Below are 20,042 nucleotides of genomic sequence, written 5' to 3'. Positions count from 1 at the left end.
AGGATATCTCCTCTGGACTTCTGCCTAACAGCTGGGATGGAATTGCTCTTCTCTCTATAGCCCCTTCAATGAGTTTAGCAGATCCTAAACTCAGCTAGACCTCTTAACTGATCTTGTAGGAATGCGTAAATGTTTCTGCAAGTTAATCAGGATATTTAAATAATAAATGCACATGTTTGCCGTTCCTAAAATTTCCTGGACTGGCAGCTTCCCACATACCCAGTTCAGTGGTGGTGCCTGGTGGGTACTTTTTTTAAAAGGTAGCCCTTTAATAGTGTTCATACCATGATAGTGCCTAGCCAGCTCTAATGCTAACTTTGCAATGAGGCTTTGTGGCAGGACTGAGGAATTTGGGCCATCAAGATGCTGCTGGACTACAGCTCTAATCATCCCTGTCTATTGCCCATGCTAGCTGGGGTTGATGGTAGTTGGAGTTCCACAACATCTGGTAGACCCAGGTTTCCCACCCCTGATCTATGTTAAATATAGGCAGTCAGGAGCTTGGTACAGTGAGCCTGCACATATTGCAGAGGGCAGTTGTATAGTGAACATACACACGCACACACTTATTCCCCTTCAAACTGCCATTTATGGGCAACTGCAGACATCACAATGGAAGAGAGTAGCACCACAAATGCAACACAACTAAAAAGTGTCCAGGATGTACATTGTTGATTTAAGCAGAAAAATATAGGACCCAATGCATTCTGAGCAATAGTAGCCCTACATCAGAGGAGCATTCATTCTGCTTTCCCCTGCTGCAAAGCAAGTTGTTCACAATTGGTCACCTGCAAAATGTTAATCTTTGCCCTGCAAAATGTTCTGTAGGAGACAGATGATGAGGCAGGCTCACAAACCTGCTAATGTGTGGAATATATTCATGGACGGGTATAGGATTAACTCCCATGCTCATTCACACATAGCCTGATAAGGCTATATGAGCAGATGCACATACAGAAACAGGATGGGCCATATTATGATCAGTTACATAACACATTCATCAGAGTGATCAAGGGCACAGTCAGGTTAGGGATTCAGTGCCTTTGGTCACTGTAGAATAAACATGCCAGGCTGATGCATGAACCAGTCCAAAGAGCACACAAACATTTTGATGTAGCTTACTACCAGAATTTCAGCTAGCAGTGTGGTCCACAAAACAGTGTTTCTCAAACTGGGTAGGGTTAAAACTAGCATGGGGCAAAACAATTTTGTGCATCTTATTTGTTACAAAAAATAAACTAATCCCAGGGTTTCTCAAAATTTCATCCCAATTTAGACCACTAATTTGAAGAGTAAAATGCAGGGCACCCAACTGTTGGAAACCAGCAGTTATTCCAGACTGGAAATGAAGTGGCATGGGGGGAAAGCATGTAGGAGCCAGGTGTGTAGCAGTGCAAAAGGAGCGTAAGACCTTTGTTGTTGTTATGTGCCTTCAAGTCAATTACGACTTATGGTGACCCTATGAATCAGTGACCTCCAAGAGCATCTGTCATGAACCACCCTGTTCAGATCTTGTAAGTTCGGGTCTGTGGCTTCCTTCACTCACGCCAAGTATTTTAATGTTGATACGCTCCATTTCTTTTCTTTTCTTTTTCTTTTTTTTTTACAATAATTTTTATTCGAATTTTCATAAAACATACAAAACAAAATCATAAAACATTCAAAGACAAAAAACAAAACAAAACAAAAATAATTAAACAAAAAAAATAAAATATTGACTTCCCATTTGTCACAGATCAAATCAGTTATAGGTCTACAATATATAACAATCCTGTCTCTTAAATCATATTATAAAATCACTTTCCTCCAGTAGTTATCTTAATTAATCATCAAATCTCATAAACATTACTTTATTTTTTCCACAAAAAGTCAAAGAGAGGTTTCAATTCTTTAAGAAATATATCTATCAATTTTTCTCCAAATAAACATGTCGATTAATCCATCTCGTTAATAATTATAATAATCTTATTGTCATAACCATAGTCCAAATAAACATTTCGATTAATCCATCTCATCAAAATCTGTTAGGTTCAATAATTTCAATAGCCATTATTCCATTATCCCTGTTAGTTCCATCTTCCATCTTCAATAGTCCTGTTAAGTCCAGTAATTTCAGTGTCCAATCTTCCATTATCAGTATTCCATAATAATCTTGCTGTCGTAGCCATAGTCATATAATAAGAGTCTGATGGGAATTTCCTCTATCCCAAATATTTTCTTGCCATCCATTCTGAATAAGTTGCTGAAATACTGTTGTAAAGTCATATCTCTGTTCTTCTTTTTTACAAAATGCACTGGCTCATCTCTTGAGAGTTTTTCCATTGTCACATGGCTGCAGTTAATTCCATAGATTTTCTCTATATCAAACTCCATCACGTCATTCCAGTCCAGAAGATTATCCAAGCCATTGATAACTTTATCTCTAATATCTTCATTAATTTCTTCAGAGATAACGTTAAATTCCAAACAGTAGATTTTATTTTATTTTTTTCAATTAATTTTTATTCTAATTTTCAAAACCAAAATAATACAAAAAGAAAACAACACAAATCAATAACTAATACAATACTAAAAAAAAGTACATATATATAAAAATATTGACTTCCGATTTGTCATAGTTCAGCTATAAATCTATAATATATAACAAACCTATCTCTTAATAGATTATAAAATCACCTTCCTCCAGCGGTTATCTTAGTTGGTTTCAAATCTCATTAACATCATATCATTTTAATATTCCACAAAAAGTCAAAGAGAAGTTTCCAATCCTTGAGATATATATCAATCAATTTTTTTCTAAATAAACATGCCATTTAATCCGGCTCATCAAATCTACTAAATCCAGTAATTTCAAAACACTATAATTCAACTATAAATCTATAATATGTAACAGACCTATCTCTTAATAGATTATAAAATCACCTTCCTCCAACAGTTATCTTAGTTGGTTTCAAATCTCATTAACATCATATCATTTTAATCTTCCACAAGAAGTCAAAGAGAAGTTTCCAATCCTTGAGATATATGTCAATCATTTTTTTTTTCTAAATAAACATGCCAATTAATCCAACTCATCAAATCTACTAAGTCCAGTGATTTTAAATCACTCTTCTGTCATTATCCATATTGGGTCCATCTTCCATCTTCCATCTTTACGCACCCGAAAATCTTGCTGTCATAGTCATATAATAAAAGTCTGGTAGGAATTTCCTCCATCACAGATATTTTCTTGCCATCAAATCCAAACATATCACTGAAGTATTGTTGCAAAGCCGCATCTCTGTTCCTCTTTTCCACATGATACACTAGTACATCTCTTGAAGGTTTTTCCATTGACACAAGACAGGGATTAATTCTGTTAACTTTCTCCATTTCAAGTTCCATCAAATCCTTCCAGTCCAAGAATTTTTTTGAACCGATAATATCTTTATCTCCAATCTCTTCAATTCCTTCAGGGACAGCGCTGAATTCCAAACTGTAATATTTGTCTCCAGGATCCATCACAGCCAGGAAATCCAAATCTTTTTTCATGTCCATAATTAAGCCAGTCTCCTTAGTTTGAACCTTGCCTTTAATTTCTCTTTCATCTTTTTTTTGTTTTCCAGATCTATCTTTATTCTCCTTTCTCATAGAATCCTGAGTTTCTTTCAGCTCCTGTCTCATTTCGTAAAATTCAATTCTCCACGCTTGTCTATTATTTCTCAGTTCTTGTTTTATTGAGTTAATCCCATTCATTATTTTCTGAAACATGTCTAGAGATAAAGTCCCTTCTTGTACATCCATGGTCTTCTTAATTGTCATTCTTAAAGCCAAAGGAACAAAACTCCTTCAATTTTCAATGTCCCAAACAAAGAGCAGCTTATTTCTTTAACCAGTTACAAAGGAGTTAATTTTTCCAACAAACTAACGTCACACGCTAGACAGCCCTTATCTCTTATCTGCCTGAAAGTGTAAGAACAGCTTTAGTTCACAGCGTCGAAATAGCTAGTAGCAGAGAGAATGAGCAGATTCGTCAAAAAAAAAGTAGATCAGGAAAAATAATCCCAACCATAGATCAAAAAGATTTCTTATCTCCTTCAATCAGAAATCTCTCGCCCGTTGTAATCTTTAGAATGCCATTTTCCATGTCAGCTTTTTGCAATAAAAAAAAAAGATAAGCTATTTATATTTTCTTCCCCCCTAGCTCCGCGAACAAAAAAAGGAAAGTCTTACCTCACCTAGGTTATCTCAATTGCTGTTACTTTGACAAATCTCTTTAGCTGTATAGATAAGAAAATGATGAATGTAGACAGGAGGATGTTTGCCTGTTAATCCGTATAAAAAAAAACGGGTCACTTATCCAGCTGAGCTAGCATAAAAATCCTCGCTCTGTCTGAGCTGCTGGAAGACAGACAATTCTGACGAATTCCAGACTCCAACAATCAAAACAAAGCTAAAGTGGGAAATCTCACGTTTCTTCTTTAACCGGAAGAAATTATTCCCAGTCAGAAAAGAGCCTTCTGACTGGATTTAACCTGGATAAGTTTCATCCAAGGCGGGAGCCCGTCTCGGAGGCTGCACAGGCGTAGGGATCCTCCTGGGAAGTCAGTAGATTTTATTTCTAAAATCCATAAACTCCAGATCTTTTTCCAATTCCACATTTGTTCCAATCTCCAGGACTTGTATCTTCCCTTTATTTTTTCTTTTCTCATCTCTGATCTCATTCTCCTCTCTCACAGGATCCCCTATTTCTTTAAGCTCCTGCGTCATTTTGCTCAGTTCAATTTTCAGCTCCTTACTACCCTGTCGCAGGGTTTGTTTCGTTATCTCAATCTCATCCATTATTTTCTGAAACATAGTTACTTCCAGATTCTCAGCCACTTTCTTGATTGCCATTTTTAAAACCACGAAAACAAAGCAAAACAAAAATAAAGAAGAACCACTTCTTATTTCAGCAACAATTAGGTTAATATTCCAGGCTTGATGACATCACAGTATAAACAGAGCAGCCTGCCTTATCTCTCTATGTTCAAGAATGCAAAACAAATTTAGTTCCCAGCATCAAAACAGTTAGTGGCGTCGTGAAGAAGCAGATTCGTCAAAATAAAATAGACCAAAAAGAGAATAGTCCCAGACAATATAATATTCCTCGGAATAGAAATCAGGAATAGAAATCCCTCTTCTGTTTATATCTTTAGAATGCACTTCCAGGACAGCTTTTTGCGACAGAAACAGAGATAAGCTGTTAATTTCGTGAATAACAGAGAAGAGTTATAGCTCACCCAGAAGTTGTCCAAAGCCGATCAATCTGACAAATCTCCTTTTGCTGCAACAATTTAAACCAAGTAAAAAAAATAATAGAAAGAAGGGTGCTTGCCTGTTAGTCCGTTCTCTCTTTAAAGAAAAGATAAACGTATCGCTTAAACAGATAGAGCTTGTTCGGAAGTCCGTCCGGCATTGTTGGCTGGACCTTATCTCATAAATTAATGAAATCCAGTCCTCCCAACAAAAACAGGCTTTTGAGGTTGATCTCTACATTTCTCCCTGCCCGAGAGAAATTTCATCAGTCAAAAAAAAAAAGTCTGACTGATTTATATCTGAATAAGCTTCTTTTGAGGTGGGAGCCCGTCCCAAAAGCAGGCACAAGCGAAGTCACCCTTCCCGGAAGTCCTCACCCTTCCCGGAAGTCCGATACGCTCCATTTCTTGCGTGACAATTTCTAACTTTCCCTGGTTCATGCTTCTCACATTCCATGTTCCTATTGTGTGTGTCGTACAACTCCGGACTCTCCTTTCGCATCTGTGCGCATCAGCCTCTGGGCTTCCTTTCGGCTTTGACCCAGCTGCGTCATTAGTCACAGCACTACTCGTACTTGTCCTTTGTTCTTCCCCAGTAGCTCGGTGAGTGCCTTCTGACCTGGGGGTCTCATCTTCCAGCACTATCTCGTGTTGCAAAGACCTTGGTGGGTGTCAAAGTATTGGTGATGTGGACTCCTACATGCTACAAAAGGTGAAGAAATGAGAGTGGACTCTCAAAAGTGCATGAGTTTCTTGAAGTCCAATGTGTTTCTGAAATACAATTTCCTTCTTCAGGAGACAACCAAAAACAGGACTACAACTACTTGTAAATAACTTCTGAATACTCATTTATTATAAGAATATTCTAAAATATGTACCTAGATGTTACATCCACTGAAGTTGAAGAGAAGGATTAATTACATTTTGAAGAGTATTATTTGATAAAATTAAAGAAAATGTCAGGGGGTGGCAGGATCATGGCAACAGCCAAATAGTCCGACTACCAGGCAAACCCTCTGGTGCCAATGTAGGGCTCCTTCACACAAGGGGGAAGCCTGGGCTGAAGTGGTGTTGCTGTCACACACATCAGCAGTGGTGATGGGATTGGCCAGCATACACCCCTTATGTACGCTCTCAATGGAAGATGGGGGTCTTGCTGTCAAACACATCAGCTGTGCTTGTGGGACTAGCCAACACAATCCTCTAACATGTGCTTTCAAAGCATGTTAGGTCATGTGGCGTGTGTGTACACACACACACGAGTCATGGATGAAAGTGATTTTTCCATCAGTGCTACAGGCTTCACCTGCAAAGCAGTCCTCCATAAAGGTTTGCAGATTTCATAGCACTCTTGTTGGAAATGTAGTTATTTCATAGTCCCCTACAAGACATATATTCTGGTTAAATAAAAAAGTAGTAACTTTTGTGATATTGAAAAGGGTTCACAGAAATCTGTGACTGTGCAAAATGATACCTTTGATGCTGCAGCCTAAATGCATGCAGAAACTGGATCTCACAAACTATAGGAAAAATGTGGCACATATTAGTGGAACAGAGAAGGGAAATGGTCCAAGAAAAACCAAGGATCCTTTGCTATTAAAACGATCAGTGAAACAATGATGTACTTTCACTTACAAAATAACAGGGTGTTGGTGTCCGTGAGCTGACTTCTTATATGCCATCCTACCGTGTAGTTAATTTCAGCATTCATGGAAATTGGCATATTTTGACAGACTTGGCTTTTCCTGCTACTGGCAGCCAATTGTTAGAGAGATCCACACGTGAAAGGCAGGAGTGGAGTGAAGAACCAATTCATTTTAATTTACCTTTCTAAAAAAAGCAGTTTAAGGGAGTTTGTATTTTAACCTTTTTGTACACCGCCCAGAGAGCTATTCGCTATGGGCGGTCTATAAATGAAACAAATAAATAAAATAAATAAAATAGGTTTGTATGACCTATGTCCACTTTTTCTAACAGCATAACATTTTGAGCAAGCAACCCAGTCTTTTATGAACATTTTATTATGGCTTTATCCACTGATACCAAGCTGCTTATTCTAAGTAGACAGACAAAATGTCCATGATGACAGGTAGGCATGGGAGAGAAATTTGATTCACTTCGTATTTAAACCCTAATCTATCAAATTCACATTTTTCAAACAAAACCAACAACAAAATATTCTATAAATACATTCAAAGCAGGAGACCATCTAGGGAGACAATTGGACCCTTGGATGATAAGGGAGTCAAAGGTGTACTAAAGAACGATAAGGAGATTGCAGAGAAGCTAAATGAATTCTTTGCATCTGTCTTCACAGTGGAAGATATAGGGCAGATCCCTGAACCTGAACTAACATTTGCAGGAAGGGATTCTGAGGAACTAAGACAAATAGTGGTAACGAGAGATGAAGTTCTAAGCTTAATGGACAATATAAAAACTGACAAATCACCGGGCCCGGATGGCATCCACCCGAGAGTTCTCAAAGAACTCAAAGGTGAAATTACTGATCTGCTAACTAAAATATGTAACTTGTCCCTCGGGTCCTCCTCCATGCCTGAGGACTGGAAAGTGGCAAATGTAACGCCAATCTTCAAAAAGGGATCCAGAGGAGATCCCGGAAATTACAGGCCAGTTAGCTTCACTTCTGTCCCTGGAAAACTGGTAGAAAGTATTATTAAAGCTAGATTAACTAAGCACATAGAAGAACAAGCCTTGCTGAAGCACAGCCAGCATGGCTTCTGCAAGGGAAAGTCCTGTCTCAGTAACCTATTAGAATTCTTTGAGAGTGTCAACAAGCATATAGATAGAGGTGATCCAGTGGACATAGTGTACTTAGACTTTCAAAAAGCGTTTGACAAGGTACCTCACCAAAGGCTTCTGAGGAAGCTTAGCAGTCATGGAATAAGAGGAGAGGTCCTCTTGTGGATAAGGAATTGGTTAAGAAGCAGAAAGCAGAGAGTAGGAATAAACAGACAGTTCTCCCAATGGAGGGCTGTAGAAAGTGGAGTCCCTCAAGGATCGGTATTGGGACCTGTACTTTTCAACTTGTTCATTAATGACCTAGAATTAGGAGTGAGCAGTGAAGTGGCCAAGTTTGCTGATGACACTAAATTGTTCAGGGTTGTTAAAACAAAAAGGGATTGCGAAGAGCTCCAAAAAGACCTCTCCAAACTGAGTGAATGGGCAGAAAAATGGCAAATGCAATTCAATATAAACAAGTGTAAAATTATGCATATTGGAGCAAAAAATCTTAATTTCACATATACGCTCATGGGGTCTGAACTGGCGGTGACCGACCAGGAGACAGACCTCGGGGTTGTAGTGGACAGCACGATGAAAATGTCGACCCAGTGTGCGGCAGCTGTGAAAAAGGCAAATTCCATGCTAGCAATAATTCGGAAAGGTATTGAAAATAAAACAGCCGATATCATAATGCCGTTGTATAAATCTATGGTGCAGCCGCATTTGGAATACTGTGTACAGTTCTGGTCGCCTCATCTCAAAAAGGATATTCTAGAGTTGGAAAAGGTTCAGAAGAGGGCAACCAGAATGATCAAGGGGATGGAGCGACTCCCTTACGAGGAAAGGTTGCAGCATTTGGGGCTTTTTAGTTTAGAGAAAAGGCGGGTCAGAGGAGACATGATAGAAGTGTATAAAATTATGCATGGCATTGAGAAAGTAGATAGAGAAAAGTTCTTCTCCCTCTCTCATAATACTAGAACTCGTGGACATTCAAAGAAGCTGAATGTTGGAAGATTCAGGACAGACAAAAGGAAGTACTTCTTTACTCAGCGCATAGTTAAACTATGGAATTTGCTCCCACAAGATGCAGTAATGTCCACCAGCTTGGATGGCTTTAAAAGAAGATTAGACAAATTCACGGAGGACAGGGCTATCAATGGCTACTAGCCATGATGGCTGTGCTCTGCCACCCTAGTCAGAGGCAGCATGCTTCTGCAAACCAGTTGCTGGAAGCCTCAGGAGGGGAGAGTGTTCTTGCACTCGGGTCCTGCTTGCGGGCTTCCCCCAGGCACCTGGTTGGCCACTGTGAGAACAGGATGCTGGACTAGATGGGCCACTGGCCTGATCCAGCAGGCTCTTCTTATGTTCTTATGTTCTTAATATGAGAACCGAAACACAGCCATCCTTTGAAATACGCACTTAACCTGAATTTTGCAATGCAGTTCTCCAGTCAACCAATGTTTACAAAATTGCATATATTAGGGGAACGTGTACATAAAAATGAATATATTCGTGAAAGTAACATACAAAAATGCATTATATTGGGATAAATTGCTTGCAAAAATGTTTACATTAGTCAAAAGTGCCTACAAACAAGCGCTTATTAGGAGAAATTCACACTGAATGCTGAAGAACGTCACGAAGATCTTTTTAAAAAAAAAAACAGAAAGTGCTGTAGAAATGTGGAGAACTGAATTTAAGATTGGGGAAAAAATAAGAAGTGGAGAGAACCAAAACTGGCAGATCCTTCCATCCCTAATGATAGGTGCAAAGGATGGTCCATTGCAGCAAGTGAGACACTCCGCACCTCAGTCTGCCCTCAGCTGTCTGCCTTCTTACTTACAACCGATCCAGGGGGTGGCACTGCTTGTCAGCTTCCTCCTCTTTAGTCACAGTGTTGCCTTTGTAGAACTCTGCACAGAGTAGGATGGGAGCAAAACCTAGAATTAGTTGACTCTGCCTGTCACTGGCTCCGGCTCCGCCTACCCTTTGGCCTCACTGCCTTCTGTCCTCCCACTCCCAATGGACACCACCCACCACTGGGGTGGTGCATGTGGTCAGACAACCTATACACAACGCAAAGGCCTGAGGGGGTGAAGAGTGCCTCTATGTACATTCTCCCCAGTATTTTATTTGTTCGTTTAAAATTTCATAGCTTGCTTTTGGAGAGACTTCATCCACAAAGCAGCTTACCCTAACCAATGAAAACCAACACCTGCCTGACAACAAGACAGAAAAATGCCAAACAATAAACTAGCATAAAAAGTGAAGTACAGAAATAGAATATAAAATACAATAAAAACCCACATGAATTAAAACTGTAGAAATAATTTGGGAATGCTTGAGAGAAAAGATTTCAACAAACATCCAAAACATAACAATATTGGAGCTTGCTTCACTTCTAAGGGAATAGAAATCCAAACTGGTGCCACAATGCTAAAAGGACATGCTCGAATCACCGGCTGCTTTAACACAGGGCACCATCAACAGATCTTCATCCACACACCTAAGTGATTGGGATGGGATGTAGGGGGAGAGGCTGTTTTAATGGCAGCTGGTGCCTATTTGTTCTGGTGGAGCAGAAGGCAGAGAGGCCAGCAGTAGGTGGAGCCACAGCCAATGACAGGCACAGCCAACTCGTTCTAGATTTGCCCTTCCAGCTGAGTTCTACAAAGGTAACACTGAAAGTAAGAAGGAAGATGACAGGCAGGACTACTCTCTGGACTGGCTATAGGTAAGAAAGTAGATGAAAGGGGGCTGGCTGAGGGCAGACTGAAATTAGTGGGGCAGTGCCCCCCATTTGCCCTAATGGACCAGCTGCCACTGGGCAATTTTCAGATAACCTGATCCAGAACCATATAGGGCTTTATACACCAGTAGTAAAACGTGAATCTATCTCAATAGCAAATTGGTAAATTGCACTACATCCCTCACCTCCCATGAAGACATTGTCAACGGATCTTTGCCACTCAGTGTCAAGTTTCTCCAGGTTTGGATCTTTAGTTTCCCCCATAGGAACCAATGACAGCAATTCACTTAAATAGGAGAGCATTGTGAAAATAGGTACAGTAATAAAAAAATGTGTTTATTAGAAATTCACACTAAAATGCTGATGAATTTTCATGAGGGTTTTTAAAAAAAAAATTCTGCAGGAGTGTGGAAAACAGGATTTAAGATTGGGAAAATGAGAAACTGAGAGAACTGAAATTCTCAGTTAGATCTAATTAGACCTAAAAAACGTAATTAGGATGGATCATCTGGAGTGAGAAGCATGTTCAATGCCTCAGTGCTCACCTGTCCTTAAAAATCCATCCCTGTTAATAGAAAACTAATACGTTAGGCAGAAAGGTTATCTCCCAGCTCTCTACCTATTGTGCTAGTTTTCTAATTGCAGGGAGTTTCAACAAGAACATTAAAAATGAGATCCCCCATCTACAGTCTGAAATGGTGCAATCCATCCTATCCCCACCTTCTTCTTCATGTGTAGACCATGTCTAGGTAATTCTACCTCTGGGGATTGAATTAGATGCCCTTTTAATTTAATGTATTCCCACCATTCCTCCATAGGGCCAGGATATATTAGGGAGAAATTTGGGAGTACCATTAAAAAGCAGCACATTGTCAATTACACTTTTATCATCACCATTACCAATATGAAGGTGGCCTGCAGATTTTCTGCTACAAGGGGCTGCAATATCTTGGGCCATATATGGGCATATTCTATTATAATGTTTTAAAGCTTTGTGAGGTAAATTAGGCTGAGGTAGTTACTGGTCCAAGTGAAATGGACTTTTTCCAGCCCATGTCTGTCCACGACAACTTACTGGCTATGAAGCATATTAAAGAACTAGAGTTTCAGTTCATTTCTAGAACAAGGCAGAAAAGAGAGCCTCTAAAACACAACGTGCTATGTATTGGCTGGTTTCTGAAAATCCTGTCAGCATGGTACATACCATATTTGCTGAGTAGCTATTTGGAGCCTGAATCTCTGCTGTGACTGCACTGGGCTCAGTTTCAAATCTCTGTTAATCCTCTAATGAACCTTCATTAAAAGTGGGCCGACATTAAATCAGTACTTGGAAACATTATGTAAATGAAACAGGAGGAGGAACCAAAAAAACCAGAATCTCTCTTCCCTCTCCTGGAGTTCAGTTCTAGTTTCTTTCTTGAAAACAACATTTTTTAAAAAGAAGAAGAAGCCAGCAGCAGTTGGGGAAAAACCCAAGGATTTTCCCCACCCCACCCCAAGCTTGGGATAGCTTTAAATGTCTTTAACAGGCTCATCCCCTGCTGCACTGCAACCTGTTTTTGAGATGGTTTTCATTTTGTGGTGTGTGTGTGTGTGTGTGTTTTCACTTTGCAGGTGAAAAGGGGGATCAGCACAAAGCTGATGGTAGCAATAGTGCTGATACTTCCAAATGAAAGGTGTGATTCTGTACAGCAGCAATGGGGAAGCTATGGTCCTCCAGATGTTAACATAACAAATGGCCTGCTGGATCAGGCCAATGGCCCATCTAGTCCAGCTTCCTGTTCTCACAGTGGCCAACCAGATGCCCATGAGAAACATGCAAGTAGGACCTGAGTGCAAGAGCACCCTTCCTGCAGTTTCCAGAAACTGGTATTTGGAAACATACTGCCTCTGATTCTGAAGGCAGAGTGTAGCCATCCTGGCTAGTAGCTTTTGATAGCCTTATCCTCCACATATTTGTCTAATCCTATTTTAAAGCTGTCACTGCCTCCTGTGGGAGTAAATTTCCTAGTATAACTGTGTGAAGAAGAACTTTTGTCTGTCCTGAATAATCCAACATTCAGCTTCATTGGATGGCCCTGAGCTCTAGTATTATGAGATAGGGAGGAAAACTTTTTCTCTGCCCACTTTCTCCGCACCATGCATAATTTAAGACTACATCTCCCATCATCTCTGACCACTGGCCATGCTGGCTTGGGCTGATGGGTGCTGGAGTCCAACAACATCTGTGGGGGGACATATTCCCCATTTCTACTGTACAGGAACAAAGTGAAAACATCAGACTCAGGCTGGGCTCAGAATTCACTGTCCTTATTTATACTTCATCTCAACCATTAGCTGAAGTACAAAAATGGGAACGTTGCAGCTCGGCACGTGTAGCATCCTTTTCATTAAAAAAACACATACTGAGTGTCCCTGTGGCTGCAAAGCTTACATAACAAAGCAGATAGTTGCCAGACCTGGCATAGTATTTAGTTAACAAAGAAACTGTTTTGACCATTGCTGCAGTCCTCTTTTCTACAGAAATCCCATCTTACAGCTATAAAATTAGAAGCTTGGAAGAGACCCCAAAAATCTATTTAGTCCAACCCCAAAGTTATTGCACCAGTAAAATGAACTCTAGATGTTTCCCAGACAATTGTTGCCTTCTCAAAACCAAGCTCAAAAGCAGCTTCAGGAAATAAATAAATAAATAGCTGGAAGACACAGCCAAAGATGTGTCTGCAGGATAGAGATAACAGTCGAGTCCAAGGAATAAAATTGAATTATGGACAGTGTATAAAATGGCCTTAAAGAGATGAGCCAATTGGCTTAACAATGGGATATATGAAGAAAAGGGGGCTGCTATGCAATTGCAGAGACACAAGGAGCACCTAACAGCATTCTTTCCAACATTTCACAGATGGAGATGATGATGATGATGAGTATTTATGCCTACCTTTTACCCAGAGGGGGTTACAACAACCTTAAAACACAGTGTTGAAAACAATCAGAATCACAAAATAGGGTGGGTCCTAAAAATATACATTGCAGATGTCAAAGGCTAGGGTAAACAGGTCCATCTTCAGCATTCACATAGGGATAATCCTGTAAGCATAAACTCCTACTCTTAATTTCTTACGTCAAGAATCAATGCCCTCCCATGTAACACAATTCTAAAAAATATTATCAACCAGCCATACACCGTGTCATTTATTCTTAATAGTGTTACAGGCTTCTTATTTCCATGAATGAGACATTCCAGAGACAGCGCTACCTGGATTTGTCTTCTTTTGGAAGAGAGAACGCTGTTGGTGACTTGTGGCATTTAAATTTGTTTTGTTTATTTGCTTGTATATCTGCATGTATATTAGAGCATAAATTGAAGGAAACAGTAGAGGCTGGTCTATTAGGACAAATGGGGCACTGTCCCGCCAACCTCTGTCTGCCCACAGCCAGCTCCCACTTGCTTATCTTCTTACTTAAAACCTGCCCAGGAAATGGCACTCCCTATCAGCTTCCTCTTCTTCTTCTTCCTCCTCCTCCGTGTTGCTCTTGAAGAACTCAGCAGGGAAGGGGAGGGGAACAAAATTAGAATTAGTTGGCTCCACCTGCCATAGGCTTTTGCTCCACCTACTGTTGATCTCCCTATCTTCTTCCCTATCAGTTCATATAGGCACCAGCCACCACCAATAGTGAGAGTTTGATTTACTTATGCTGAGGTTATTTTAGACACTGGTGTCAATAGTGGAATCCATTTTGGATGCCATAATTCACTCTTGAGACAGGACGTTGTTCTAGGATACATGTAGCATCTTCATAATTGGACCCAGCAACTTTGTCTGATCCTAACATGCTCCATCCCCTATTACAGGTGTGGAGAACCTTTGGCCCTTCGGATGTTGCTGAACTACATCTCCCATCATCCCTTGCCATTGGCCTTGCTTGCTGGGGCTGACGGAAGTTCAGTAACATCTGGAGGGCCAATGGTTCCCCAGCCCTATTTCACGCTTGCCATTTTAGAAAGAAGAATCCAGCACAGAATATGGGAAGCTGTCATATGGACATGTACCACTGGTCTCCCTGCCTTCCGCCCTATCAGCCCCAATCATACCAATCCACAGCAGGTCTCTGGAGAGAGGCACCCTGTGACCCAAGATGTTTCCAGCCTTTAACCTAATTTTCAGCTGTCTCTCATCTTCTGCCTTTATCTCTCCCCACAACTGGTTGCGCTGGTGCTTGGGAACATGGAGCTAGGCCAAAATGGCCCCATCCATTTTTACTGTTCCATATAGAGGTGACAAAAAATGGTGATGGTGTGGTGGTATATTTCCAGTCTTTCAGGGGTGGGTGAGGTACAGAACTGGAGATATTAAACTCACTGGTGGCAGGCACAATGTTCCTTCCCACAGTCACTGTCTCCCTCATAATCCTCCTTCCAAGTGATTCTGAGAGGTGTTCTGCAAGCTGCCTTTTACCCCCATCCCCCAGCCTATCTTAGAATGGTGCTATGAGATGATATAGCATCATTCAGAGGGTTTTGTTGTTGTTTTTTTGCAGGGGGGAGAGAATAGCAACCACCAGCCCCCGGGAGAAGCACATGCTTTTCACTTTTTTTATAATACTATTTTATGTAAACCACTTGGAGAATTGCCAAATGGGGGCTGGGAAGAAAGTAAAGAGCAGCTGGGAGTTTGATCTATTGGGATTCAATAGCAATTTGTTGCCATTATGCCTCCATTTTTATTTCTGGAGATTTAACTGCTCAAAATAGGCAGAGATAAGAAACCTAAATAAATAAAACACATAAACACACAAACACTATGAAGTCTGGATTCAGATGATCTAAACTTTCCCACACTTCAGGGGAATGCAGATCCAAGTTTTGTTTAACCTTCATAAACAACTGAAGGCCAGGGGTGCAATTTCAGATTTATTTCCCCTTCCATAGCAAGGGTGAGAGTTTAGGCTCAGCAAGGGCTAAAGGCCCTTTCTTGAAGATGAATGTGAATGAATGAATGAATAAATAAATAAATAACCAGAAGAAGTGCAATTATTTGCGGTGTTTAATTATTCCCAAGCAACTTGATCAACTCAAAGAAGAGTGGAGAAAGTGGATAGAGAAAAGTTCTTCTCCCTCTCTCATAATACTAGAATTCGTGGACATTCAAAGAAGCTGAATGTTGGAAGATTCAGGACAGACAAAAGGAAGTACTTCTTTACTCAGCGAATAGTTAAACTATGGAATTTGCTCCCACAAGATGCAGTAATGGCCACCAGCTTGGATGGCTTTAAAAGAAGATTAGACAAATTCATGGAGGACAGGGCTATCAATGGCTACTAGCCATGATGGCTGTGCTGTGCCACCCTAGTCAGAGGCAGCATGCTTCTGAAAACCAGTTGCCGGAAGCCTCAGGAGGGGAGAGTGTTCTTGCACCCGGGTCGTGCTTGCGGGCTTCCCCCAGGCACCTGGTTGGCCACTGTGAGAACAGGATGCTGGACTAGATGGGCCACTGGCCTGATCCAGCAGGCTCTTCGTATGTTCTTATGTTCTTATGTTTTTTAAGCAACAAAATCCAACATGCACAGATAGGGCTGTCCAGACTCAAATGAGTACAGCACCACCTACCGAATCTCCATCGGTGCCAATAGAACGTTCCTCCTCCTCCTCTCTCCCCACCTCAGCACAGGCATACAGGCATGGACACACAAATTCCACATGACCATGACCCAGAATGGAAGGCAGCCCACACTTCCTATTTCCCCAATCCAGCAATGACTTTGTGGAAGCTGAAAAGCATGAAATCAGTTCTCTTCCAGGTCCCTGAGTTGGAGATGGGCAATGAGGGCTTCATGGCAATCCCTCCTTGGTGGTGTCCATGCAGGGCAGGCATATAGGCCTATGTAATTATCTATGAATAAGCCTTCAAGCTATGATTCAAAGAAGTGGACAACTAATTATGCGTACCTGTGACAGTTATGGGGTTGTGCTTCTCAAAAGAAGCCCCCATTCTACATACATGAGGAAATAATTTCATGAAGGGTTTTTTTTTTTCAAAAACAGCATGGAGCTCTGCTGTACAAAGAACAGAAAAGCAAACAATTCTACTGGATGTGCCCAAGTTAATTCTTCACATCCCAGGAGGTTAGCTGCTCCTGAATATGTGGCCCCAAACCCAGGACAATGTGTGGGGCAACTTTCACCCCCTCTCCCATACCATTACACAAATAAGACTCCTCTTTATGTTATTTGCAGTGTTTATATGCCAACTCTCATTTAAATTATACTAAAGCAGCACTGAACACACTATGATTTTACAACTGTCCAAGACAAGAAAAGAAAAATCTGCTGAGAATTGTGACTGATGCATTCTACAAAAAATGAAACCCAAAGTATTACATAATAAGAAGTATAACTATTATTAATAATCAAACTCATTGGATTAGGAATATAATACACCAGGTGCTTAAGATCAGAATTTACATTTCCATATTTTACAGAAATATTTGATTCTAAACAATAAATACTTTTCTTTAAAACCTTTCTGAGCTGCTTGAATTTATGTGACATTTAACCGCTCCGTATTAAAGGCAGGGAAGCCAAATTATCCATTTGACTTCAGTTCAAGGACAATGTACTTTGCTTGATCCAAATTAAACTTCCAAAGAATGTGATGGCTAAACAAACTAAACATGAAAGGTACCAAGGATGGCAACAGATTCTTACTGGAATGATGGGAATGGGAAGACTAAGAATGGAGGCAGGAAGGGTAGAAAAGAATCAATATTACTTTCAAGCAATAAAAGCTAATAAACCATTGAATCCCACCTGTAGGCTTTCAATGGCTGGATAAGGTGGTTTATCTTTGGTCCCTGCATGCTTTTCTTCAGCTTTTGCCAATCTACACGTAACCAAGAACAGCCAAAAGGTGAGCCCTTGTTGGCTGTTATCAACAGAAGCCACTGAAGTTGTTTGGCTCTGTGGAAGGAAGTCAGTACCATGCAGATACATGCTGTAATCCTATCCCCAGTAGCTCACAGAATATCTTGCAACACCTCCTGCTTTGATACATTTGGCATTTTTACACCTTTTTCAGAACCTTCCTGGTGGAGTTTCTCTTCCTAGTACATGTAATGAATGTGCCTGAGGAGACCTCCCACATCTGAATCACCACCACCAGTGCTTCCCAGATAGGTAAGTTACATTGAAAGAGGAGGAGCAAGTGGCAGGAGGCAGGAGAGATGGATTCAGGAGAAGGGGTTTGGAGGGACCAGGTAGTGAATGATATACAGATGTTGCACCGGTCAGAAAATGATCCATGTTGTTTCTGATATTTAGGGAAATAACTTTTCAAGCCAATAAAAAGTGAATGAGAGCAAGATAGCTTATCTCTAATACAGTCAACCAACTTAGTAAGTGGCAAGGTTTTCTACCATAGTTTTGTATAGTCATCGTTGTTGTTGCTATGTGCCTTCAAGTCAATTACGACTTATGGAGACTGTATGAATCAGTGACCTCCAACAGCATCTCTCATGAACCACCCTGTTCAGATCTTGTAAGTTCAGGTCTGTGGCTTCCTTTATGGAATCAATCCATCTCTTTTTTGGCCTTCTTCTTTTTCTACTCCCTGCTGTTTTTCCCAGCATTATTGTCTTTTCTAGTGAATCAGGTCTTCTCATTATGTGTCCAAAGTATGATAACCTCAGTTTCATCATTTTAGCTTCTAGTGACAGTTCTGGTTTAATTTGTTCTAACACCCAAGTATTTGTCTTTTTCACAGACCATGGTATGCGCAAAGCTCTCCTCCAGCACCACATTTCGAATGAGTTGATTTTTCTCTTATCTGCCTTTTTCACTGTCCAACTTTCACATCCATCCATAGAGATCGGGAATACCATGGTCCGAATGATCCTGACTTTGGTGTTCAGTGATACATCTTGGCATTTGAGGACCTTGTCTAGTTCTCTGACAGCTGCCCTCCCCAGTCCTAACCTTCTTCTGATTTCTTGACTATTGTCTCCATTTTGGTTAATGACTGTGCCGAGGTATTGATAATCCTTGACAAGTTCAATGTTCTCATTGTCAACTGTAAAGTTGCATAAATCTTCTGTTGTCAGTACTTTAGTCTTTTTGAGGTTCAGCTGTAGTCCTGCTTTTGTGCTTTCCTCTTGAACTTTCATCAGCATTCGTTTCAAATCATTACTGGTTTCTGCTAAGAGTATGATATCGTCTGCATATCTTAAATTATTGATATTTCTCCCTCCAATTTTTACACCTCCTTCATCTTGGTCCAATCCCATTTTCTGTATGATATGTTCTGCATACAGATTAAACAAATAGGGTGGTAAAATACATCCCTGTCTCACACCCTTTCCGATGGGGAACCAATTGGTTTCTCCATATTCTGTCCTTACAGTAGCCTCTTGTGCAGAGTATAGGTTGCGCATCAGGACAATCAGATGCTGTGGCACCCCCATTTCTTTTAAAGCATTCCATAGTTTTTCATGATCTACACAGTCAAAGGCTTTGCTGTAATCTATAAAGCACAGGGTGATTTTCTTCTGAAATTCCTTGCTCCGTTCCATTATCCAACGTATGTTTGTGATATGCTGTCTGGTGCCTCTTCCCTTTCTAAATCCAGCTTGAGTAAAATATCTTGTTGTTGTTTCTTAGAGTGTGGATGCCCTATCAAGCAGTAAAGTTTTCTTTTACCACTTAGACATCTAAATTAGTAATATACGGCAGGTGACACCCCCTAGGATAAATAGTGATGTGAGTGAGGAATGCCTTCAGAGCCCCTCCCACTTGTATGGTCAGCTTTGCAAGGCCATCCATTTTCCTTACATGGGGGAAAGGGTTGTGCTTCTCCTGAGTATGTCCTCCAAATTCCAAACCCCTTCTGGCAGAGCTTCTTTCTGCTTCCTAGGACTCAGTCTCACAGGTTTTCTGGTTCTGGCCTGCTGTTGGCCTTCTCCACAACTCAACACAGGAAGTATTCCTCCCATAAGGCCTGATCTCACACCCCTTCCATGCTTTTCCCTGTGAGAACTGCCAAAATAGCTCTCCAGTGGCGTCTTGCTTGAAAATCTTAGGTGGCATTGACTCATTCATTCACTCCTTAAATTCTTCCTTCAGTGGACCTAGAGTTCTTTCTGTGACAAAAACAGGCTGCCTACTCTGCCACAGAAAAGCCTTCCCTGTTCCTTCTCTCCTTACAACAAGCTCTGTAACTCTTTAAATGGGACTGTTAGAACTGATTATTTCCCTAAATAAAGAATCAGAAAGCAATAAAACT

At 40.6% G+C, this 20,042-nt stretch overlaps 1 protein-coding gene across 1 annotated transcript; it reads right to left on the bottom strand.

Annotated features, from left to right (window-relative positions):
* Window positions 1–3,090: 3,090 nt before the first annotated feature.
* On the bottom strand, window positions 3,091–4,569 carry LOC133390752 (uncharacterized). Its single transcript, XM_061640046.1, has 2 exons — window positions 4,218–4,569; window positions 3,091–4,131 (listed from the first exon to the last, which is right to left on the bottom strand). Exon 2 carries the CDS (start codon window positions 3,799–3,801, stop codon window positions 3,118–3,120), a length of 684 nt encoding a protein of 227 aa, XP_061496030.1. The 5' UTR covers window positions 3,802–4,131; window positions 4,218–4,569; the 3' UTR covers window positions 3,091–3,117.
* Window positions 4,570–20,042: the final 15,473 nt, after the last annotated feature.

This window comes from Rhineura floridana, chromosome 1, assembly GCF_030035675.1.
Source record: "Rhineura floridana isolate rRhiFlo1 chromosome 1, rRhiFlo1.hap2, whole genome shotgun sequence".
In the NCBI taxonomy this organism is placed as follows: domain Eukaryota; kingdom Metazoa; phylum Chordata; class Lepidosauria; order Squamata; family Rhineuridae; genus Rhineura; species Rhineura floridana.
This window is presented reverse-complemented; position numbering and strand designations above follow the sequence as displayed.